This window comes from Triticum dicoccoides, chromosome 4A (genome assembly GCF_002162155.2).
Source record: "Triticum dicoccoides isolate Atlit2015 ecotype Zavitan chromosome 4A, WEW_v2.0, whole genome shotgun sequence".
NCBI classification, from domain to species: domain Eukaryota; kingdom Viridiplantae; phylum Streptophyta; class Magnoliopsida; order Poales; family Poaceae; genus Triticum; species Triticum dicoccoides.
In genome coordinates, this window is record NC_041386.1 from 411567106 (window position 1) to 411591777 (window position 24672).

The following is a 24672-nucleotide window of genomic DNA, read 5'->3' on the forward strand; positions in this document are numbered from 1 at the left end:
CAGAACAAGGCGCTGCACCATAGGGTGCGGTGCCTGCGTGTCGAGCGCCACTCAAAAAGATCAGCCGCGTGAAATAATTTTAGGAGCGGTTCATTTTGTGAATTGATTCCATTCAGAGATCAAAATTGTCGAATTTGCCGCTAAATGGTCACCGCCCTCCATGGTCTTTCTGGTTGAAAGAAGTCTAAATAACCCCCTGAGGTTCCACGAAACGAACACATAACCCCCTGAACTTCAAAACCGGGTATTTGACCCCCTGAAGTTTCCAAAACCAGATTAAACACCCCCTGTGGGCTTTGGGTGGTGGTTTTAAGAGTGGTTTTGAACAAGTGGGCCATTTTACACAAGCCACTGTTGGTCCCACCTCTAAACAACTCAATATCACCATAGCTACGCACATGTATTCCATTAAACACGTAGCCTGCAACATGCACAACTCTCATCCATTCCTTCTCATGCATCTCTTCGATGGCCAGTGCGGATTGCTTCCTGAGCATGCTATGCTGCTGTTGCGCTCAAAGTGCCAACATGCATCACATTGCTCACCTGGTTGACCGTGCTCACATGCTTGACAAGTACGCCCGGTTGTGACGTCGTGCCGCATGCCCAGGCCATTGCGCGCGCATTTTGTAGCAGCATGTAGTCTGTTGTATTGTGTGGCAGATTCGAAATTCGAGTTGACACACCTATCAGAGTTTTGAGGGGATGAGCGCAGAGTGGAACTCAAGGCAGGCCAGCAATAAGCTACGAGAAAGCGCTGGAGCTACATCTCTCACAATGCAATTCTGGCACATTGTGCATTGACCTTCTCCTAAGATGTAGGCATACTTGTCTATATCTGTCGTGCTAGCCACGAGATCAAGACACGGGATATCAACTATTCCCTCTGTCCGGAAAGCTTGTCCTTCAAATGGATGTATCTAGTACCAAGTTAGTGCTAGATGCATCTATTTAAAAACAAGTTCGGGATAAGCTTTTTCGGACGAAGGGAGTACTTAGTTTGGTGTTTTTGATTGTCTGTTGTGCTCTGCAAGCTAAGTGCCCGGTTGCAGACCAAGTAAAGCTCGGCAAGATACGTGAAAAGTCCACAGACGGGGCGTATGGGGCAGGTTCAGACGTGCAGCTATGCAAAGCATCAGGCCGTGGCGTGGCCTGGGTATTACCGGTGATGAACAGAGGTGTGGCACGGCTGAAAAAGTGCAGAGGAGCTGCGGAGGGGCAAACATGTGATGACGAGCAGCCACAGACTGGCAAAGATCAAGTCAAGCTAGCTTCGTGTACGTGAGCTTAACTTCTACAGTACATGTTCCAAGTTGCATCCGTCACAAGGAAACTAGGATTTTTAAGGATAAGAGGAAACTAGCTTCACATACTCTACTTCAAGTTGCATCAGGTGCTTCGGATGGACAGGAATCAGCAAGTCAAGCTTGTTGCTAACAGAAAATAGCAGGCTTGTGTGAAGTGGGCCACGTGGATAAATTAACTCTTAAAACCACTCTACAAAGTCCTTAGGGGGTAATTTATCTGGTTCTGGAAACTCCAGGGGGTTAAATACCTGGTTTTAAAATTCAGGGGGTAATGTGACCGATTTGTGAAAACTCACGGGGTTATCTAGACTTCTTTCCTTTCTGGTTGGACTCCCACCATTTCGTCCTTTTTTTTTCTACTAAAAACGGAATAGAGAAAATCTTTCTTCTTTTGCTTCCCGAGCTCCTCCTCGTCAACGTCGTTGGCAGAGCCGGAGCCTTACCCGGCACCAGAGATTCGTTACTCGGGCCGTCTCCCCCTCCGTGTAGATCACTCCGTCGCGCCAAGGTGAGCTCTCTGAACCCAGGTTTGCCCCGTGGAGCGCTGAGGTTTCTGGGATCTAGTTTGGCTTGTGCTTCCCATCCGGTGGGAGTGGAATTTACCCCGGGACGGTTTGGTGGCGGGTCTGGGTGTGGAGGATGGGTTCCGGCGTCTAGGCATATGGGTTGCTCCTTCCCCCTCCTTCTATTTTGTCGATTTCGTCTCATTTGCGTGGAGGAGACGATTTGTTAGTCGAACAGAGGTTTCGGCAGATGAAATAGGGGAATTTGTTGCTAAAGTTTGGGTTTGAAACTTGAATTGATGACATTAGGGGAGAAAATTGTGATACTGATATGTGCATAGACGTTTTGGTTATTCAAACCTTAAGATTACTAGAGCAATTTTGGAAATATACTCAGAAATTCGTCTTGTAATATGAGTTTGTGGCCTTGTATATAAAAATGGAGGGAGTATGCAGAAATTCGCGCTGATTGATTTTGGGAGCTTGGACGAGAATATATGTGCATGCTCTGTGTAGAGATGGCATTTGTGTATTAAGATCACTGTAGAAATTCTGGAATATGTATACAGAAAGTTGTACCCCTTGTTTCTTTCTTAAGTTGGGGATTTTTTTTGAAAAGGAGGATAACCCATGGCCTCTGCATCAAACGATGCACACAACCATCTTTATTATATTATTCAACATAGCCTTACAAAGTACATACACTAGTCAACCCAAAGCCACCATCCTGGCGCATAGAGTTGCCCTACCTACGAGCTTGATGATGTGTCCTGACCCCGTGCCATACCGAGTATCCCGGTGGCCTCACCAAGCCGCCCGCCGGCTAGCCAGGATCACCAACCGGTCTAGCAAATCCTGAGTGCACACCGCATGTGCACGCTCAGCAATCTGCCCCCGCCATCTTCTGCCGTCTCATCTTTAGGAGTAATCCATGCATAGACCTTGCCACGCCCTTCTGCCGTCGACTCCACCACGACGCCACACCGCACTGCCCTCCTGCGCGTTCCTATCAACACACTTCCAGCACCGATACCCTAGTGCACCACGCCGTCGAGACCCACTGCCGGCAATGCTAAAGATGAGACACCACTCCGCCTCTTGTCCCCTCCAGCCAGCACCTGTTCCAAAACCATTAAAGTTGGGGAGATGTTGTTTGGTGATTAAGGTGTTTTTTGATCATCAGGATTACTGGGTTGATTTTGGAAATAAAAGCAGAAAATTGTTCTACTTGTTTTGAGCACTGATAATTTGCTTGGTGACATACGATAGGTTTTGCTGTTCTTTTGGTATGTGAACTGATGCTTGAAATGAAAGTCTTGAGCAAGTGGCTGATGACAGTCATTTTCACGTGCAGATTTGGCTAGGTTTTTGTTTCTTAGTAACTTAAGATAACTTGAGAAGTTTTGGAAATATAAGCAGATAGTCATACCGCTTGTTTCTGAACTGGGGAGCTTAGCGGATAAGTTATGTGTCTGCTCTGTCTAGACTAGTAAGCGTGCATGTGCAACGCACATATATGCATTGATATGTCAGGGCGACGACCCTAGAAACGATACCGGTTGAGTGTGCAAGGCGCGTTGGAGCAGTGGACGTGCAGCTAGTATGCACGTGCCTCATGACTTCGACCTGCAGCTAGTATGCACGTGCAATGCACTCTTAATAGAATTTAAAATTGGAATACACATATCTTATAGTTCCAATTCACATGTAGTTACTTGTGTTGCAACCCTACATGTGCAACAATTTGGAGAGATCAAAATGCTGATGGGATCTACTTGATTGCACCCATGAGGGCACCTTGTGTGCCAGACTTCACAAAACGCAAACGGTTTCAAGAATCGAGTGAATGGATCACTCAAGGTTGCAGCATCTGAAATAAAATGTGGGATAAGAAAATTCAATCAGACCGCATAAGATATACAAAAACACGACATCTATCAGTTTTGTACAGATCGATGATCTATCTAAGTGGTTCATCATGTTTCTAATAGAATTTCAGATTCATCCAAAGGAGGCAGCACTGTGAGCTGTTGAGGCAGCAGATAAATTATATTGCTAGGGGCAGTATGGATAGCAGTGCAAGCAGACTTTGCACAACTGGAATCATACATGTCATATCCCATGTGTTCACCAGGCAGGCCTCCAGGAAGAACAGGCTCTCCTCCATGAGCGCGAACCCTGATTGGGTGGGTCTCAAAACCACATATCAGCAAGAACTGAAGAGCAGGTCAGTCTGAACAAAAAAATTAGTTGTTGGGTTAATTACATGGGGGCGGGGACCAGCAATAGCTGGCACTTATAGGGACATGCCGAGCGTCATACGCACAATCACGCAACGGCCGAGACTGGCAGCGTCCGACGCCACTGGGCTGGCCCGCGCCACCGTCGAGACTTGGTTGGCCTGCCTGAAGCCCTGAACTGAGCTCGGATTGGCCGCACCCATGGCAGTTCACCGTGGTTGTGGATGCAGCTTGCCAGAACCCGAGGGAGGAGATATGCGGGTGGACGGCAAGGCAAGACCGAGCTGCGGTCGCGCTGTGGCGGCGGATCGGGTGGAGCATGGGGCGGTGGTGGAGCAGCAGTGAGAGGGGCAGCAGGACGGATGGTGGCCAAAGGGATGGGGGAGCGCGGCGGCGCCCTAACCCTAACTTCCACCGCTAATGATGGCTCATGTGCGATGGGTTGCGTTTTTCTTCCTTTGATTTGGATTGGGGTAACGCGGGGCGTAGGACGTTTCGTTGGGAGAGTTTTCGTCCGCCCGGGTAAATTGCTAAACGCAGTTTTCGCGGAACGTTAGTATAGTTTTAACGGTTAGATCAAATTAAGTAACCCTCATCGTAAGGTTGTAATTAGTCTGTGTTGCTTTGTGTATGTTAGGTTGGGTGCACTTAGTGATGAATATGTTTGCTTGTTTAATAGTAGTAGAGATATGATGTTTGGTGACTAAGATTACTGGAGTACTAGAAATAAATGAAGATAATTGTCCCACTTGTTTTTGACCTGGGAATTTAAGGGATAAATTTTGTGGCTGCTCTGTGGAAATGTTATTCGATGAGTAAGATCATGGGTGCAATTCTGGAAATAAATGTGCAAACTCTTTAATGATTTGCTTCATAACACAAGATAGGTTCTTGTAATATATTGGTATACAAAGTGATGCTTAAAGTGCCAAGTGTTAACCTGGTGATTGATGTCAGTTATTATTGCCTACATGCTTTGCTAGGTTTTGATTTTGGATGGGAACCTCATCAGGCGCAAATTTCCATCAACAGCTTCCACAGGGGATGCCGCCCCCACGGCACAACGGGGGCACTCCAAACCTGCAGACCTCCCTCTCTCTGGCCTCGTCAGACCAAGTTGGTTCGCCAGATATGCAGGAGCGTGCGTCAAATTCTGACCTGGGTCATGACTCTGCCACTAAGAGTGCCAGTTCAAGGGAGACCTGGCCTATAGAACCAAACAAAAGCAGTGGTGGTGGTGCTGCAACCACTATTAGAATAGTGGATAAAGATAAGGAGCTAGCCACCAAAGGTGTTGCTGAATGGCAAGTCATTCGTAGGATCCCAATACCGGTAGAGTGACTCTTCGGGAGGTTGCTCGGGAAAGGGTTGATCTAGTTGCTGAGAAAATGAAGGTTATGCCAGATGAGGCGTTGGATGAAATCAAGAGTGAACTTCGGTCAATTCTTGAAGGAACTGGGGGTTCTCATCATGTTGAGGAGTTCTTGTACCTGCAGAAGCTTGTCCAGAATAGGGTGGATTTGACACCAACTACACTTTTGATGGCACACCATGTTCAGCTGGAGATTCTTGTTGCCATCAAGACTGGAATCCAGGCATTTTTGCATCCAGGTGTTAACCTACCCGTGAGTCATCTTGCTGAGGTTTACTTGTACAAGAGGTGCCGGAACATCGCCTTTAAGAGTGCTCTCCCTGCCGAAGAGTGTAGGTGCAATATATGTAGCAACAGGAATGGCTTTTGCAACCTCTGCATGTGTGTGATCTGCAATAAGTTTGATTTTGAAGTCAATACATGCCACTGGATTGGGTGTGATGTCTGCTCTCACTGGACTCACACTAATTGTGCAATCTGTGATGAGCAGATAGGGTCCAGACAGAAAATTAATAACGGAATTGCCCATCCAGTGATGCTTTTTCGGTGCCAAGCTTGCCGAAGGACATCTGAGCTGTTGGGATGGGTTAGGGATGTATTCCAACAATGTGCTCTTGGCTGGGACAAGGATGCGTTGTTACAGAACTTGAGTATGTTTGTAAGATTTTCCGTCTAAGTGAGGACTCAAAAGGGAGGAACTTGTTCAGGAGATGTGATGATCTGATTGAAAGACTAAGAAGTGGTACTGCTCAATCCATGAGTCCTAGAGCGCTGCTGCCGGCACTCCAAGGTAAATGCACTTCGTTAACTAAACCATGCTTTTACATGTTCCAGTTTTGTTCGCTCATTTTATCATGCTGAGTTAAGTCATGCTTCTCTTGCTATTTGGTTTCATCTTTGACTATGCTATACTTCTTGCTTTCTAGCTGGATAGTTAAAACTATTGTTTGAATATATTTTCTGAATTCATATTTTTTTCTCATATAAAACATAACTCTTTTTTTAGCATTTCTGGTTGGGCTTGGGATCTTCTGCTGTAACTCTGTACACTGCAAGCCTACATGCATTCTCTGACAATACCATAAATGACAGTTATACGAATTCGGTAGATCAGTATGCATTCTAAATCAGTTACACGAATTCAGTAGATCAATAGGCATTCTCTGAACAATTCAAGAATGCTTCTGCACTAAAACAATAGTACCGTCCTCCACAAAATTGTAATCCCTCTGTAAATTAATATAAGAGCATTTAGATCACTAAAATAGTGATCTAAACGCTCTTATATTAGTTTACAGAGGGAGTAGTAAAACCATGTTCTTAGAACTATCGAAATAGTGAAAGCTGAGGTATCCCACCATCATGAACTCTCCAGGCATATCAGCAGTATTAAGTGTATTCTAATGCACCTAGTACTTTTTCCCTGTTATTTAACATGTTAGATAATAACGAGAATAAACGAGACAAAGAGACACGGATTTTTACGTGGAAACCCTTGCGGGAGAAAACCACGGACGCACGAAGACGCAATCACTATGAGGAGTATTACAAGCACGAGACGACAGACCGTCTGAGGTGCGACTACATGGGGTATATATGAGGGGCAACACATAGGAGTCCTTGTAGGACAAGTAAACGAGTTGTACTCGTATGCGTCGGTACCAACGCAAAAGGCCCACACCGTATGTACTACGTCTAGTTCAATACGGTACTAGAATTTGGATCACAATTTAACAATCTCCACCTTGAGCCAAATTCCCTTCAGTAGTCGAAGAAAGTGAATAACTTCATCCAAATCAGCTTAAACACCTTGTGCGTCAAAGTTCATAGGACTAGTGAGAAATACCAACTAAGCCTGAGCAAAGCTCAAACTTATTGGTCGGAACTGGCTTTGCCATCATATCAGCACGATTATCATGAGTACTTATCTTGCATACCTTCAAATCACCTTCAGCAACATCTCGAATATAGTGATATCTGACATCAATGTGCTTTGTTCTCTCATGATACATTGGATTCTTTGTAAGATATATAGCACTTTGACTGTCACTAAATACGGTAGGGCAAGATGAGTCTCCACAAAGCTCAGTGTACAAACCTATCAACCAGATAGCTTCTTTGCATGCCTCAGAAATAGCCATATACTCGGCATCAGTGGTGGAACAAGCCACAATAGACTGCAAAGTTGCTCTCCAACTCACAGCACAACCACCAATGGTGAAAACATAGCCAGTGAGTGATCTTCTCTTATCCAAATCACCAGCAAAATCAGAATCAACAAAACCAACAAGTCCATCTCTAGTTTTCCCAAACTGTAAATAGGCATTAGAAGTACCTCACAGGTATCTGAAAATCCACTGAACTGCTCTCCAATGCTCTTTTCCAGGATTAGCCATGTATCTACTGACAACACTCAATGCATATGATAAATCAGGACGAGAACAAACCATGGCATACATGAGTGAACCGACTGCACTCGAATAGGGAACTCTAGACATGTACTCAATATCTGCATCTGACTTAGGACATAAAGCTGATGATAATTTGAAGTGTGCAGCTAACGGAGTACTTACTGGCTTGGCATTATGCATATTAAAACGACGAAGAACTTTATCAATATATCCTTTCTGACTTAGATATACTTTTCCAGATGGTCTATCTCTGGATATTTCCATGCCAAGTATTTTCTTTGCTGCACCCAAATCCTTCATCTCAAATTCATTACTCAATTGCTTCTTTAGTTCATCAATATCTGACATACTCTTTGCAGCAATTAGCATATCATCAACATAAAGGAGCAAATAAATAGTTGAACCTTTGACAGTTTTCAAATAAACACAACTATCATAATTAGACCTTTTGAAACCTTGAGAGAGCATAAAGGTGTCAAATCTCTTGTACCACTGTCTAGGGGATTGCTTCAATCCATAAAGAGATTTTTTTAACTTGCAGACAAGCTTTTCTTTTCCAGAAATAACAAAACCTTCAGGTTGTTCCATATAAATATCCTCTTCTAATTCTCCATGTAAGAATGCAGTTTTAACATCCAATTGTTCAAGCTCAAGATCATGCATGGCAACAATACTGAGTAAAGTGCGAATAGAGCTATGCTTCACAACAGGAGAAAAGACTTCGTTATAGTCAATACCTGGAATCTGACTGTAACCTTTAGCAACTAACCTTGCTTTATATCTTATCTCATCATTAGGAGAAACACCTTCTTTCCTCTTGAAAACCCACTTGCAACGAATAGGTTTCTTCTCTCTAGGCAATTTTACTAAATCCCAAGTGCCATTCTTTTCATGTGATTCCATCTCATCATGCATAGCGGTCATCCACTTATTACTATCACCAGAAATAATAGCCTCGGAATATGAAGAAGGTTCAGCGTTACCTTCAATTTCTTCTGCAACAGATAAAGCAAAAGAAACAATATTGCACTCTTCAATTAACCTGTCAGGTTTGTTAGTACCCCGCCTAACTCTGTCATGAGCAAGATTCCAACTGGGTGGAACAATAGGCTGATTTGGAGTGGGAGTGACATTATCATCATTAACGACGGGTTCATCATGTGCATCAACAATTTCATTACTAGATGTATCACCTGAGTCAATAACATGCTCCACCTGAACAGTAGGCTGCTGAATAGGAGGCTGTTGTTCACTCTCAACAGGAACATTAGTAGATGAAACATCATGTAACATAGCAGATTCATTAAAGATAACATTTCTGCTAATAACAACCTTCTGGGTTTTAGGATTCCATAATTTAAAACCTTTAACACCAGACTTATAACCAAGAAAGATGCACTTAACAGCCCTAGGCTCCAACTTTCCATTATCAACATGAGCATAAGCAGTGCAACCAAAAACTCTCAACTGTGAATAATCAGCAGGTGAACCAGACCATACCTCAATTGGAGTTTTCTTATTAAGAGCAATAGATGGTGAACGGTTAATGAGATAACAAGCAGTGGAAGCGGCCTCAGCCCAAAAACGCCTATGCAAACCTGCATTGGACAACATGCAACGGGCTCTGGAAATAATGGTCCTGTTCATACGCTCAGCAACACCATTTTGTTGAGGAGTATAAGGAACGGTGTAATGTCTGACAATGCCTTCAGATTTGCAATAATTCTTAAATTGCTTAGAACAGAATTCCATACCATTATCAGTGCGAAGTATCTTTATCTTCTTTTCAGTTTGTCTCTCAATCATAATCTTCCACTCCTTAAAAGCTGAGAATGCTTCATATTTATGCTTCAAGAAATAAGGCCAAACTTTTCTCGAATAATCATCAATAATAGTTAGCATGTAACTTGCACCACCTAGTGACTTCTTGCGAGATGGTCCCCATAAATCAGAATGCACATAATCAAGAATACCTTCAGTTGTATGAGTCGAAGTGTTGAACTTCACCCTCTTGTGTTTGCCGAAGATACAATGCTCACAAAATTTCAATTTATCAGGTTCATATCCATCAAGAAGACCTCTCTTATTTAACTCTGCTAAACCAAGTTCACTCATATGTCCAAGACGCATATGCCAAAGGTTAGCAGCATCACAATCAGAATTCTTTGAAACAACTAGAGTAGCGTTACCTGAAACTGTAGAACCTCGAAGGTAATAAAGACCATTGGTCGAACTTAAATCACCTTTCATCACAATAAGGGAACCTTTGGTGACTTTCAAAACACTATCTCCACCTGAATATTTGTACCCCTTTGCATCAAGGGCACTCATAGAAATAAGATTTCTCTTCATCTTCGGAATATACCGAACATCTGTCAAAGTTCTGATTATGCCATCAAACATCTTGATTTGAATAGAACCTATGCCTTCAATCTTGCATGGTGAATTATCAAAACCCAAAACGGAACCAGCAGAAGTAGTGGAATCAAAAGTATTAAACCAATCTCTATGTGGACACATATGAAAAGTACATGCAGTATCAAGTACCCACTCATCATTGGTCTCGGCACATCCAGCAATAACGACAAGAGCATCATCGGAACTACCATCACGAGCAACGTTAGCAGAATTTTCACCATGTTTGTTACCTTTCCTCTTTTCTTTGTTCTGCAACTTGAAACACTCTGAGATGTCATGCCCGTCTCTCTTGCAATACCTGCAATACTTCTTGTCTCTGGATTGCGACCGGCCCCTATAGCCGTTCTTACTTTTGCCTCTGTTTCCATTATGTGAGTTCTTCTCCTTTGTCCTGCCACGAACAGATAATCCCTCGGCTTGGGATGAACTCGAACCATCATGAGGCACCATTAATTTCATCTTCTCCTTAGAGTTCAAAGCTTCATAAACTTCATTAAGTATGAGAGTATCACGACTGTATAATATGGTGTCTCTAAAATTGGTATAAGAACTTGGCAGTGAACAAAGTAACTTTAAAGCAGTATCTTCCTCTTCATACTTAACCTCCATTGCAGCTAGATCAGATATGATCTCTTTAAATTATGAAATATGATTCAAAACATTACCTCCCTCAGGTAACCTGTGCAGGAATAATTTTTGCTTCAGATGCATCTTGCTGGTGAGATCTTTAGTCATGCAAATCCCTTCTAGCTTTAACCATAGAGCTGCGGCAGTTTTCTGACTCAAAACTTCCTGCAAAATATTATTATGCAAATGGAGTTGAATTTTTGACAAGGCCTTACGATCAATTCTTTTCTCCTCATCAGTCCAGTCCTCAATTCGGTTCTTCCCAAAACTATCCAGTGCTTCATCATAGTCGGTCTGTGCCAACAACGCCTGCATCTTAACTTGCCATAGGGTAAACCTTGTGTCACGGTCCAGTGGTGGAAGATTGTACTTCATGGAAGCCACGAGCAGATAAATCTGTGTACACCAAGTAGTACAAGCCGGTAGAAAAATCCTTGATAGAATTAATTTGCGGACCAAAGAACAAAAAAGATAGCACCTGGTAGCTCTTCGTGTGGATGTAACAATCAGATAAGAAAATAAATCTGATCAACTAGTACTCAATAGTACTAGCCTTCACGTGAGTGGATGGATATCTCCATGGTACTGTACTGGTTGATTCCCTCGGGACTTGAAGCGGCCAGCGGCAGCAACTCGGCGAACGGCTGTAGCCACACGCCAATCTAAAACAGCTGCAGGAACGGATTGGACCGCAGCGGAAACTCCCGGTGACTTGGTTTTTTACAGCGGCCGGTAGCGGAACCCTCGGTGGACTGCTTGATTAGTAATCGGATCAGCAGCAAAAAACATGTCCGTCTCGGCGACTTGCGGCTGCAGCGGCTCGTACAGGAAATAGTCTCCGATCCGAAAAGATTGTAGGAAGGCGGCGGCACGCATAGCCAAACCCTAATCTCTCGTCTCAAATCTCGTATCTGTAACTTGGCTCTGTATACCACTTGTTAGATGATAACGAGAATAAACGAGACAAAGAGACACGGATTTTTACGTGGAAACCCTTGCGGGAGAAAACCACGGACGCACGAAGACGCAATCACTATGAGGAGGAGTATTACAAGCACGAGACGACAGACCGTCTGTGGTGCGACTACATGGGGTATATATGAGGGGCAACACATAGGAGTCCTTGTAGGACAAGTAAACGAGTTGTACTCGTATGCGTCGGTACCAACGCAAAAGGCCCACACCGTATGTACTACGTCTAGTCCAATACGGTACTAGAATTTGGATCACAATTTAACATAACGGGGCAAGAAGTACTACTGCTTGGGTGACGGTGCCTCTGCCATTCAACTCAGATCTACTCGTTTGTTATCTACGACAGTAATATTGTTTATGAATCTAAGATGAACATGCTTTGTCTACAGTTGGTGCATTCATTATCGTTCCCAAGTAGAAGATATTTGAGTGCTCTGTCATGCAGCTGAATTGGTTATCTTCTATGCTTCTTTTTCTAGCATATTGTTTTGCTAGTCAGATTATCTACAGGTTTGGTGTCAGTTTTTCTGTTAATGTGTAACTGTGATTTTATAACCTTTTGATCATATACTGATCAATGGCTAAAGGCCCTCCATATTATAGTCTTGCAGTGTACCAAAGAGCCCAAAAGGTGAGTGTGTTTATTACTGGATTTTGTTCCAGTATTTTTGGTGTGATCAGCTTTGTGGGTTTATTTATGTCTGCGTTCCATCGGTTTGTATCTGCCTAAGCTGTAATTCAGACCTTTTGTATTAACTATTACTTATTTGGCAGAGCTTGAGATGGATTTTCCAAAGATGTCCGAAAATGAAGAATTGGGGCGCCTGATCACTCCGCACGAGGCCTGCAATCGAATTGCTGAGGTTGTCCAAGAGGCTGTCAGAAAGATGGAGACTGTGGCTGAAGAGAAGATGCAGATGTTCAAGAAGGCTCGCCTCGCGGTGGATTCCTGCGAGCGTGAGCTGGAGGAGAAGACACGGGAGGCACGGGAGCTCAAGGCAGAGCAGCTGCGTAAGCAGCAGCAGGTGGAGGAGCTGGAGAGCATGATCTGGCTGAAGAGTGCTGAGGCCGAGATGTTCCAGCTGAAGGCCAACGAGGCCCGGCAGGAGGCAGAGCAGCGCCAGAGCATTGCGCTGGCCAAGTAGGAGAAGGCGGAGCAGGACTATGCGAGCATGTACCTCAAGCGCCGCCTGGAGGAGGCCGAGGCAGAGAAGCAGTACATCTTTGAGAAGATCAAGCTGCAGGAGAACCCGAGGCCGCTGGCAACGGTGCCTCCCCACGCGAGCAGTAGTGCCGCCACCATGGCCCCCACCCCTGGCGACCCATCACAGATGATGATGCTGTCCAAGATCCAGGACCTGCTGAAGAACGTCCGCAGCATGCCGCCTGGCAAGTCGGACGGGCGGCAGTTGAAATAGCCGGTGATGCGTGTTTCATGGGTGATAGTTTCTGCCATGTAAATTGAAATATGTGTCTCATGATGTTTCTTTATTGGTTGCTGCATAGTTATACTGAATGTTGAAATAGCCGGTGATGCTGTTTCATGGGTGATAGTTTCTGCCATGTAAATTGAAATATGTGGCTCATGATGTTTCTTTATTAGTTTCTGCATAGTTATACTGAATTGCATTGTCATATATTACCAAAAAAGGCTTTCACCCCATTTTATATATAAAGCATCAAACCACAAGCATTCAATACAAACACACGCTACGCCACTGCAACACAAGCACACACCCAGGACAAAATACATAGGCGTTGAGCGCAGCAACACCACTCCTAGCACTACCGCTCCGAAGAGATGAAGCTACATATGACGAACCATGCGCCTCAAAGCGGCGCCTTCAGGAAGGGTACGACGCCGGGGCGCCGCCACCGCCCGATCCAAGAATCAGAGTTTCCCCCGGAGCCGCATGACGGGCAATGAGAGCCGCGACGACGCCTTCAAGAAGGGAATGATCTTCGCCGCCGCCGGTCCGTCCGAAGATAGAGCAGGTTTTCACCTCGGCCAACATTCACCGCCACCGAACACCACACCCCGACAACCATGCCGCCCACACGACCATGGTGACCGGGCAGCACCAAGGCACGTGCTCTGCCCAAGAGCACCGCGCAACCACCACCAGGGCCGCCGCCCCAGCATCCAAGACCTCGACACCACCTCACCCGAGACCCGCTGCACCCTAACGAAAGGGACGTGCGGAAAGGTCCCACCTTTCGCGCCCCTGGGCAACCCCCAGTGTCGAGACCCAATAGGTCGGCCAGAACTGGCATCCACCGACCCATCCTGCAGCCCCAAGCGCGAGATGAGCTCGGTCCTACAGCAACGAGAGGGGGACGAGGTCAGTCCTGCTGCACCGTGCGTGAGACGAGCTCGGTCCTGCTGCATCGTGCGCGAGACGAGCTTGGTCCTGCGGCATCGGGCGCGAGATGAGCGGTGGACCGCAGCTGGGAGAGGCCCAGCCCATTGATGGGGGTAGCGCCCGGACGACGAGGAGATGGGGTGAAGGTCGAGACGGCCCGAACGCAGACAAACCGACGCCAGAGAAGTCGGCCGTTGCCGCGGGCAGATCCATCGAGCCACCGTGAAGCCGCCACGACACCGGTAGGCCACCACCGAGACCTACCCATGCCGCCGCCCACGGCCGGAGCATCGGCCACGCCCGGCCGCTGCCCTACCCGCGTCGCCCGGCGAGCTCCAAGCGCCGGAGCCGCCGGGCACGCACCACCGGAGCCAGGCGTCGCCGGCCGACCCCCAAAGCCAGATCCGGCCGGATCCGGCAAGAGACCGGCCGCACGTCACCTCCCGAGATGGGAGCACCGCAGCCGCCCCGCGCGCAGAACGAGGGCGCCTGAGCGCCGCCACATGCAGGCCACCCCGCCGCCCCGCGAAACCGCCACCGCGCCGCTGGATCCCGCGGACGTCTAGCGCCACCGCTCGAAGGAGCCGCCCCGCGTCGGCGCCCACAAGCGGACAGGGAAGGAGGGCCCCGCCGCCGCCGCGCCCCCAGGGCTTTGCCCGACGAAGCTCGCTGGCGATGGCAGGGGGAAGGAGAGGGAGGCGGGGCTGAGGGCCGCGGCCACAGGGAGCCCCCGGGAGTGCGCGGGCGCGTCGCGGGAGGGGAGGGGAGGAGAGGGGGAGGGGGGGAGCAGGGCGGGCCGGGAGGCGCGCGCTCGGCGGCCGGCGACGGCGGGGAGGCTAGGTCGGGGCGGCGGCGGCGAGGATAGGAACCCTAGCGGAGCGGGTCATTGTCGTATATTTGCCGTTGTTGTAATGTAAACTTAGTTTCATAATGAGAATGGGGCTAAAACAAACCAAATGTCATTTAGGACAGTATAACCACACCTAAACCGAGCTCTCTCACGTTTCTAGTGATTTCGGCCGTCAGATTTCACGTTGAGATTGTTTCTGCCCGTCAGATCTAAGTTTCAGCTGCCGTTTCCGCGACCTGGCCGGGCTGTCCTAAAGGGTATGCTACTCTCGCGGCCTTCTTCATGGCCTGTGGTTGATTGGGCTTTATTGGGATGCTGCTGCTGCTGACCCGCTTGATTCGTACGAAAAACGCCAATAAAAGAACTGTTCGCAATCCAGGCTAGGCGCTCCATACCGAGAGGATGAGGCGACGCAGTCCGCTTCCATCCAGCCGATGCGCGCGTGGGAATCGATCCGGCGCGGAAGGGAGGCGAGGCGCGCGACGGCGCGAGGGGTCCGACTCGGGAGGAAGGCAAGGATGCGGACATCGATGGGGCAGCGATCCCCACTCGCCGCCTATGAATCCTGGCTCTGGAGGGAGGCGAGGATGCAGTCATCGAAGGGGCAGCGATCCCCACTCGCCATCGATAAATCCTGCTCTCGGACGGTGGCATCATGGGGCACTCTCAGACCGGTGCAGCCATGGGGGTGGTCTCAACTGCCAGGGGATGGATCGTTGGCACTTGGCAGCAAGAAAGCAGAGAAACCAGAAACCCAGTCATAGATAGGAGGTACGATCAATTTTACTTTCCACCTTCTCTTCACATACATCCAACCAAGATCCCGTTAGTTTTAGTTTTCGGCTGATCAATTGTAGTCACGAGGCCTTTCGATCCATCAGTTTGGCCATTTGTGGTTGGCAAACTCTGATCCGTGTCTGTATCTGCCTGCTACATGGGCGCATGTTCTTGCCACTCTAGAGTCCATGCTCACTCTTGTTTGTTCGTACTGCTTGCTTGCTTGCAGGTCAGCAGGTGGCTATATAGAGACTTCGCTACTGTGGTCATGCTGGGCATCAGTTTGTCCTGTGAGTGGTGGAGATGATGGGAAGAGGGGTGACGATGATGGATCGGCAGAGAAAAGGATTCAGGAATACTTCCCCATGGCTTTTCTGCTGGTACAGATCATTCCTTTCCCTTTGTCTTTGATGCTCTGTACTTTCTGCTGATTTGGATTTCTATTTTCCACATGGATCAGGGAGTCTAACGACTCAACGATGTCGGTGCCCTTGTGTTCAAAATTCCTATACATGTTGATCCACGTATGGCTGGCTAGGATTGAACTTTGGTTCTTTTTTTAAGGAGAACACTTTGGTCATTTTTTTTACTGTTTTCTACTATACAGTCTTTGCTTTTTAAGTGATGTTGATCCGATATATTTTGAGAATATCACATGGGTATTAGTTATCTGACTGCTAAGTTTAAATTGCTGCCTTTGAGTTCTTTATTTACATACTAGTATAATATTTTTGGTCGAGGTGAGGTGATTATAAAATGTCAGAGTATATGGCATTATTACTACCAATAATCAATTGATTCTTCTTTTCCTATGAATTTGACAAAGTAAGGTGAAGGCTTCGAATTTTAGTGTCTATATTTACTCATTTCTTTTCTTTGTAGACCTGGTTAGATCTATATTTCGGCAACTCATTTCTTCTATTTCTATGTTAGAAACTCAGTTTCTTCATGGTAAATTATGGCTTGCTTATCCACACAAGATTCTCACTGATCAACTCTTTTGCATGCCCCCACATTCAGGTTAATTTTTCTACTTAATCGTTTACTTAACCTGTTACCGTCATGAATTATCTACATAGAGAATATACATTTAATTTTCTTCTACCTCTTGAATGTTTCCAGATTTGCTCATAGAAATTTTTTAAATCAGTGTCTACATGTGATTAATTCATCTCATTTATAAGTTTGTTCAAGGACATATGTTATATTTTTTCATTTCTCCAGCAGTTATTCTCAAAAGAAAAATGTTTTCTTGGTATAGCCAAGAGTTTGGTCATGTATCCTATTTGTAATATTTTATTTTTAGCATATCAGTTTAATATACTAATATTGACAACAAGAATGCTCGCGATGATTTAAATTTCATAGTACTATAAATCCATATCTTCTGCCAATAGGGGAGTAAGTTCCACTAATTCAGATTATAACTTGTTGTTTTCTAAAGCCTGCTCCTATACAATTCTAATTTGGAAATAAAATGGGAGTCATGCATGGGTGGTTTTGGGATTCAACTAAGGATTTGTCAAGGCTTTCTGGTTTTGGTGTCACATTATCAAGTCCATCCAACGATCTACCTTTCAAACAAGAAGAGCATTCACCAGGGGAGCTATTATTGTATCTATGTTCAAACCTGGAGTCGCCAGAGGTAATAGGTTTGATTTTCAAGTATAATTAATATACATAGAACATAAATCTGTAGAAAAAGGATATCATTTATGGACCTGTATCTTGTATTTAGTCAATCCTCACCATAGTCTTTGACCTACCATTCGTTAAAGGATGTACATGCATGCATATATATACACCGAGTATAAACATAGGGAATTCGCACTAATAAAATTGCTTCCCTCTAGAGTGGTGGAAAATAAGCTCATGTGCTAGAGAAAGCCGTCAAGTTATGATCTAGGGCTTGAGAAGGTAGTCATTTCGTATATATTATCTTACCAGCAATGCAGTCATGTTTGTTATTGTAGTAAATAATCATTTTGATAAATAGCTTTTTTATTGGCTTTAGTTATCTATGCTATCTTCAATTCAAGAGGAAGTTCTCTATAGCAGTACAACTTTTGAAATTTTGCATCATAAGCCACAACATGAAATGAATTGCCATATTAACTTAATTTAACATGAAGAGTATTTGGCTCCACATATTTCTATCAATTGAAAGTTGAATAAAACTGTTGCTTATTGATTGATTTGGTGCGACATACAAGAGTATATAAGAGGGTACAAACTGACTTGGGGTAGGGGTACAAAACTGACTTGGACTAGAAGTCGTATACCATAAGGACTACTCTAACATCCCCCCACAGTATCAACGGCAGGCTCGACGACGTTGAGACTGAAACAGATATCTTGAAACGGCTTAGTAGGCAGTGCCTTGGTGAAAATGTCAGCAAACTGAGCCGTAGAGGGAACATGAAGCACCCGAACCTGACCAAGAGCAACCTTTTCACGAACAATATCAATATCAATCTCAATATGCTTTGTGCGTCGGTGTTGACCTGGATTGCCGGTCATGTAGACTACTGATATGTTGTCACAGTAGACAATAGTGACCTGCTTAATAGGCCTGTGTAGCTCGGAGAGTAACTGCCGAATACATATTGTATCTGCAACGGCATGTGCCACAGCGCGATACTCAGCCTCGGCCGACGAACGTGAGACTGTAACCTGTCTTTTCGAAGACCAAGAAATCAAATTGTTACCAAGAAAAACACAAAAACCGGAAGTGGACCTTCGAGTGTCAGGACAACCAGCCCAGTCTGCATCAGAGTATGCGGTAAGCGAGTTTGGAGAAGAATTATTGAGGTGGAGACCATGATTGACAGTTCCTTTTAGATACCGAAGAATGCGTTTAACATGATTATAGTGAGGAACCCGGGGATCATGCATATAGAGCGTCGGAGGTGAGGGTGGCGTTGGGAGCAGTGCCGGCGGATATGATGGTGAAGGCAGTAGGGCCGGCTGGGGAGTGTAGTAGGTGCCGCCGTCAGTGGAGTAGTGACCATAAGGAGCATACGTCGGGACGACGTGAGAGGCATTGGCCGGCTGTGGTGAGGGTGGTGTCGGGAGCAGGGCCGGCTGAGGTGTGTAGTAGGCGCCGCTGTCGGTGGTGCAATGACCATAAAGAGCATACGTCGGGGCGGCGTGATAGGCATTGGCCGGTTGTCGGGGGTTGAGAACCCCGGGAGCACCAGTAGGCGGTGTCGTGGTTCTAAGTCTGACAGTAGTGTATGGGGGTAAGTATGGAGAGGCAAGATCTTAGCTATGGAGAAGTTGTAAGCACGCAAGGTTTACGAGTTCAGGCCCTTCTCGGAGGAAGTAATAGCCCTACGTCTCGGAGCCCGGAGGCGGTCGATTGGATTATGCGTGTATGAATTACAGGGGTGCGAACCCTTGTCTCGGAGGAGGGGGGTTGCTTATATAGAGTGCGCCGGGACCCCAGCCAGCCCACGTTACAAAGGGTTCAATGTACATTAAGGCAGGGCGTTACTGGTAACACTAGTAATAAAGTGCTATGATGACCATAAAAGCTACTTAATAACCGACCGTTAGCATGCGGAGTGCCTTTAGGTCTCCTGACTGTTGAGTGGCTTGGTCTTGGTCGAGTGGTTGCTTCTTGGTCGAGTATCTTTGAGTCTGTCGAGTGGAACACCTCCAAGTCGATTGAAAGATGATTTCTTCTGGAGATGTCCTTGGGTAGGTCAGTTTGGACAGGTCCATGCCCCTACCCTAGGTACATAGCTTCATCATTAGCCCCCGAATGGATCGAGGTTTGCGTGGGAAAGGGATTGAGCACTTCTCCGACTCATTTTTCATGCCATGAGCATTTCTTGTTTCAGATCAATGAACCTGAGTGATGGCAGCGACTTCCTTTCTAGTCGCCTTGATCCATTCTTAGGTTTTTGTCGAGTGAATTTCTTTACTTGAAAGGCTCCGAGTGACGGTGCGGAGGAGACCTTTGGTCTGACAAGTTGTTCCGCTGCCCGCAGATTTCGTGGGATCCGAATTTTTGGAAGCGCGCGGGACGGGGGAGGCCATAGTAATCGGATGGGATAGAGGGGAGCCGCCTCGATCCCCACGCCACCTTTTTCACCACGTATCGCGCGCGCGATTGTTACGGGATTTGACAGAACCGCCCGGGCCTACCAGTCAGCCACTCGGAAGCGGCCTCATATAAGGCGTTGGACCGGGGTCCCCCGAACAGTGCGTCCCCATTATCTCTTCTCCTCTTCACGCTCCTCTGCTGCGCTCACTCTCGCCCTCATGCCATCGTTCCGTACGCGTCTCGCCGGCGACGATGGGAAAGGAGAAGACGACGGCTCTGGAGCGGGCAAAGAAGGCGACGACGAGGTCGAAGGGGAAGGCGACCAGTCGGGGCGGATCCTCCTCGCGAACCAGCCTGCCGAAGGGCTGGATCCAGGGCGACTTGATCCACTCGAGGCTCACCCAAGAAGACCTCGACGACCTGGCTGAGGGAGGGCTGATCCCCTATGACTCGGCGCGGCTTCCGGGGAAGGAATCCGAGCCGCAACCCCGGGAGGGTGAGCGCGTTCTTCTTGCCACCCACGTCGACCGTGGATTTTCCTTGCCTCCTCACCCTTTCTTTCGAGGATTTCTGAACTTCTTAGGGGCACAACTCCACCATTTTACTCCCAACACAATCGTTTATCTCGCCGCTTTCATTTCTTTGTGTGAGAATTTCCTGGGTTGCCGGCTTCACTGGGGTCTTTTCAAGCATATTTTCACTTGTCGCTCCCAGACAGTGAAAAAGGCTAATCCGAGTGATGAGAGGACCCAAGTGATCCAGATGTGTGGGGGTCTTGGTATCTAGATGAGAGGGAAAAGCTCCTTTCCGGCCATGATTCTTCCCGACTCAGTTCGCGGATAACAGTCGACCTGGTTTTACTGTAAAGACCAGTCGATGCCAGGGCAATCGACTGGCCTCCCTCCCTTTACCATGGACCGAGTGAGGAAACCATCCCCTTTGAAGGTGCTCCCGGAGGAGAAAGCGTAGGTGAGGGTGCTGGTCGAGCGAGTGGTCCAGCTTATCCATGACGGGGTCACCGGTATGGATCTCTTGGAGGTCTTCCTCCAGCGGCGCATCAGCCTCTTCAAGCCCGAGACCATCCGATGTGGATGTATTCGGGTCTTGAAGACTCCACTCGGATTCACCCGGAGGAGGTCGATGACGACACACTGGAGAAGTGGCTGTCGGGCATTACCGGAAACAAGGATAACCCCAGGGGAGCCAGGAGAGTTCCCCCATTCGACCAGTCTCATGCACCAGAGAAGGTCTAATTCTGAGTTTTTGCTTGTAATCTGAATTCACTCGCGCAGCTGCCTATACTGCGTCGACTGACTTTGTTCTCCCTGCTTTCTTTCAGGCCATTATTGAAATGTATTCAATGCCCAACGGAGAGCAAGAGCAAGCTCTGGAAGGTGAGGCGAGTGGCGGCGACAGTGGCGAGTGGACTTTCGACGGTGAAGGGGATGGAGGAAGCGACGACTCAAGCGATGGAGAAGAAGTCGAGTCGCCCCCTCGCAGGGAGAGGCGATCCAAGCTTGACCAAGAACGACCGAGCGCCCGCAAAAAGGCAACTGCTCAGGCTGGTCAGTCTTCGAAGCTTCCTCGGATCTCTTCACCAACCCCGACTGAGAAGGCGCCAAAGCACCCCAAAGTTGCAGAGCCGAAGACTCGTAAGGCGTTGCAAAGATCAAGATTGATATCCCCGTCGCTTCCGCGTGAGTGTCTCTCTTTGTATTCACTCGATGCTCCGCGCTGTTTGTTTTTCTTGTTTTAACTGGACGAACTTTAGAACTGTCAGCGCTGCCACTTCCGGGACCTCAGCTTACAGGGACAATGATGAGGTGATGGAGGATGCGGTCACTTCTAATCTGGGTATGATTTCTGCCATACTGTCTTTGTTCGGTCGATTCAACTGTAATGTGCATCATTGGGTGACGTGATTTTGGCAATTGAACTTTGCATAGCTCCCAACATTATTGACCTCCCCAATGATGATGAAGAGCCCGAGAGGTCTTTAACGAGGAAGAATAGGCAAGCTCCTGCAAGCGAGGCGCTACAGTCGACGCCGAGGGTGGAACCAGTCGTTCAGGACACTGGCGACGCCAATCGGGGTTCTGTTACCTTCGTCGTGCCACTGTCGAGTGCCTTGCCTTCTTCGTCGACTGCTCAGGCCCCTGTCGACCCACCTTCAGTTTTTGCGACCCATCATGTCCTAGAAGACGAAGTGAATGCTGCCAGGGAAGCGATACGCCAGGCGGGCGTCATGATGAAGAAGATGAAGATGGTGCGGGACGCCAGTCAGGCTGCCTACGACGCTAGCTCGGCTCTCCAAAGCAACGTTCAGATTAGTTGGTCGCCGCTTGTTCTGTTAGGATATGATATCTGAAGACTCTTTCCGAAAATCTTTGCTCCGAAAATCTTTGCGTTAGTACACCCACTGGGTGCGTTGGTTGAACTTTGAATTAATGGGGGCACGCTGAGTGCACCCACTGGGTGTAGTCCTCGAGACTACGGTGGACTGCGGGCAGTCGACTGTAGTCTTTGTATTTTGTCGAGTGTAAATCGAACTGATATTTTTTCTCTTCCACTCGGTCTGGTCGAGTAGGGTCAGAACCGGTGGGGGCACGCCAAGTGCACCCACTGGGTGTAGTCCCCGAGACCGCGGTCGACTGCTGGCAGTCGACTGTGGTCTGAGTTCTTTCTCTCTTCTTCTCTTTTTTTTTCTCCCTGCACTCGACTCCGGCGGGTCGGTCGAGTGGGATCAGAACCGGTGGGGGCACGCAAAGTGCACCCACTAGGTGTAGTCCTCGAGGCTATGGTGGACTGCGGGCAGTCGACTGTAGCCTTAGTACTTATTGACTTTGTTGTTTTTCGTTGTAAAAATAACTTCTCCCCTTTGATTTCAAAAATCTTGTGATCTTGGAGCTCGCTTTGCTGACTTGGAGAAACAGCAGATCTAACTGAACCTTGACTTGGAGCTGGCCAAGACAGAGCTGCAAAGGGTCAAGGACGATGCCACTGGTAAAACGAATTTGTCGACTGGTCTGTCTTAGGCTTGAGTACCCTTCTGCTCTTTCTGAATCAGGCATCATTTCTTTGTAGAAAAACTGAGAGAAGCTCTGGCGAAGAAGGATCAGGATTTGGATGCTGCTCAAAAGGAGGCTGACGACAGAACCGCTCTAGCTGAACAGAAACTAGCTTCGGTCGGCCAGTTAGAAGAAGAGAATACCAGGCTGAAATCTGCTCTGAATGACGCCAACAAGGAGTGCTCGCGCTAGAAGAAGGAGAATCTCATCCTGGGCGAGAAGATGGAAAGCATTGCTCGCAGGAGGGACGATCTGGAGAGCTATCTGAGGAGCCTTGCCAAGAAGTTGTTCATCAAGCTTGAAGGTGCACATTTTGTTTCGATTGATTTTTTTATGTCGACTCAGTGTACGAAAATTGACTTATCCTCGTGAATGCTGAGTTTTGCCAGAACTTCGAGGAGGAGACTGGGCGGGTTGAGTCAGGTTTGGACCCAATCAATTCTCCCGTAAAAGATGAAACTGCCATGAATCTGCTCCGACTGGAATCCCGCATCGACGGTGTCATGGACTACTTGGCTCGACTGAAGGTCGCCATGTCGCGGATTGACCCGACACTTTGGCCAGAGACCACGCCCCAGAATGATCTCGAGTCCCTGATGACTTGACTTCACGAAATCCCTGATCGAGTGCAGGAGTGGAAGAAATCTTCTGCCCGGTGTGGAGCTGACGTGGCGCTGTCTCTGGTTCGCGTCCATTGCAAGGAGGTGCGTCAAGATAAGCTAGCGGCAATCAAGGTCGCCAACACCCAGAAGCATGACTTCCGATCTTTTACGGAGACTTTCATCGCTGCAGCCACTCGGATCGCCGACGGCGTCGACCTAGACGAGTTCGTCGAGCCTGCTAGTCCTCCTCCCACGGAGTGAACAAACTTTTATGCCTCACCTTAAATTTGCCTCGGGATGCCGAGTGGTTTTTGTAACCATTAAACTCTTTCCGGCTGAAAGCCCGAGCACTTCGATCTGTGGTCCGGAACCTTTAGAGTTTATCTGAACTTGGTTTGTCGTTAAATATCTTCATGAATCCCCCGTCGGGTGGGAATTGTTCTTCATTCGAGACAAATTTTGTATTTGTGGCGCAGTTCCGAAGGAAAAGGTGGTAGTCGACCTGCGTCTTGCTACTACAGAGCGGGACGGAGCGCACATTGTATTTGTGGCGAAGCTCTCAAAGAAAAGGTGGGAGTCGACCTGCACCTCGTTACTGCAGAGTAGGATGGAGCGCACATTGTATTTATGGTGAAGCCCTCACGGAGAAGGTGTCAGTCGACTCGCACCTCGTTGTCCTTGAGGATTCAGATGTGTTTCGTACTTAGGCGAGTACTGGACTGCAGTTAAGCCTCCAAGTGGGAGGCTGGCTCACCACTCGGTAGGATTTTCAGATACTTACGCGAGTACTGGACTGCAGCTAAGCCCCCGAGTGGGAGGATTGCTCTCCACTCGGTAGGATTTTTTCAAACTTAGGCGAGTGCCGGACTGCTGCTAAGTCTCCAAGCGAGAGAACTTAGGCCAGTACTAGACTGCAGCTAAGCCCCCGAGTGAGAGGATTGCTCTCCACCCGGTAGGATTTTTTCAAGTGAGAGAATCTTAGGCGAGTACTGGACTGCAGCTAAGCCTCCGAGTGGGAGGATTGCTCTCCACTCGGTAGGATTTTTTCGAACTTAGGCGAGTGCCAGACTGCAGCTAAGTCTCCAAGTGAGAGAACTTAGGCGAGTAC

At 47.5% G+C, this 24672-nt stretch overlaps 1 protein-coding gene and 1 pseudogene across 2 annotated transcripts in view; both read left to right on the forward strand.

Annotated features, from left to right (window-relative positions):
* Positions 1 to 1840: 1840 nt before the first annotated feature.
* On the forward strand, positions 1841 to 13470 carry LOC119285987 (annotated as a pseudogene).
* A 1948-nt stretch (positions 13471 to 15418) lies between these two features.
* Positions 15419 to 24672, forward strand: part of LOC119285989 — an 18629-nt gene continuing 9375 nt past the window's right edge. The window contains exons 1-4 of one of the 2 annotated variants that reach the window (XM_037565330.1): positions 15419 to 15837; positions 16073 to 16223; positions 16777 to 16863; positions 17288 to 17488. In XM_037565330.1, the coding sequence (XP_037421227.1) occupies positions 15722 to 15837; positions 16073 to 16223; positions 16777 to 16863; positions 17288 to 17308 (375 nt within the window). In that variant the 5' untranslated portion in view covers positions 15419 to 15721 and the 3' untranslated portion in view covers positions 17309 to 17488. Of the gene's footprint in view, positions 15838 to 16072; positions 16224 to 16303; positions 16482 to 16776; positions 16864 to 17287; positions 17489 to 24672 lie in introns of those variants that run through there. The other variant, XM_037565331.1, reaches the window with a different exon arrangement.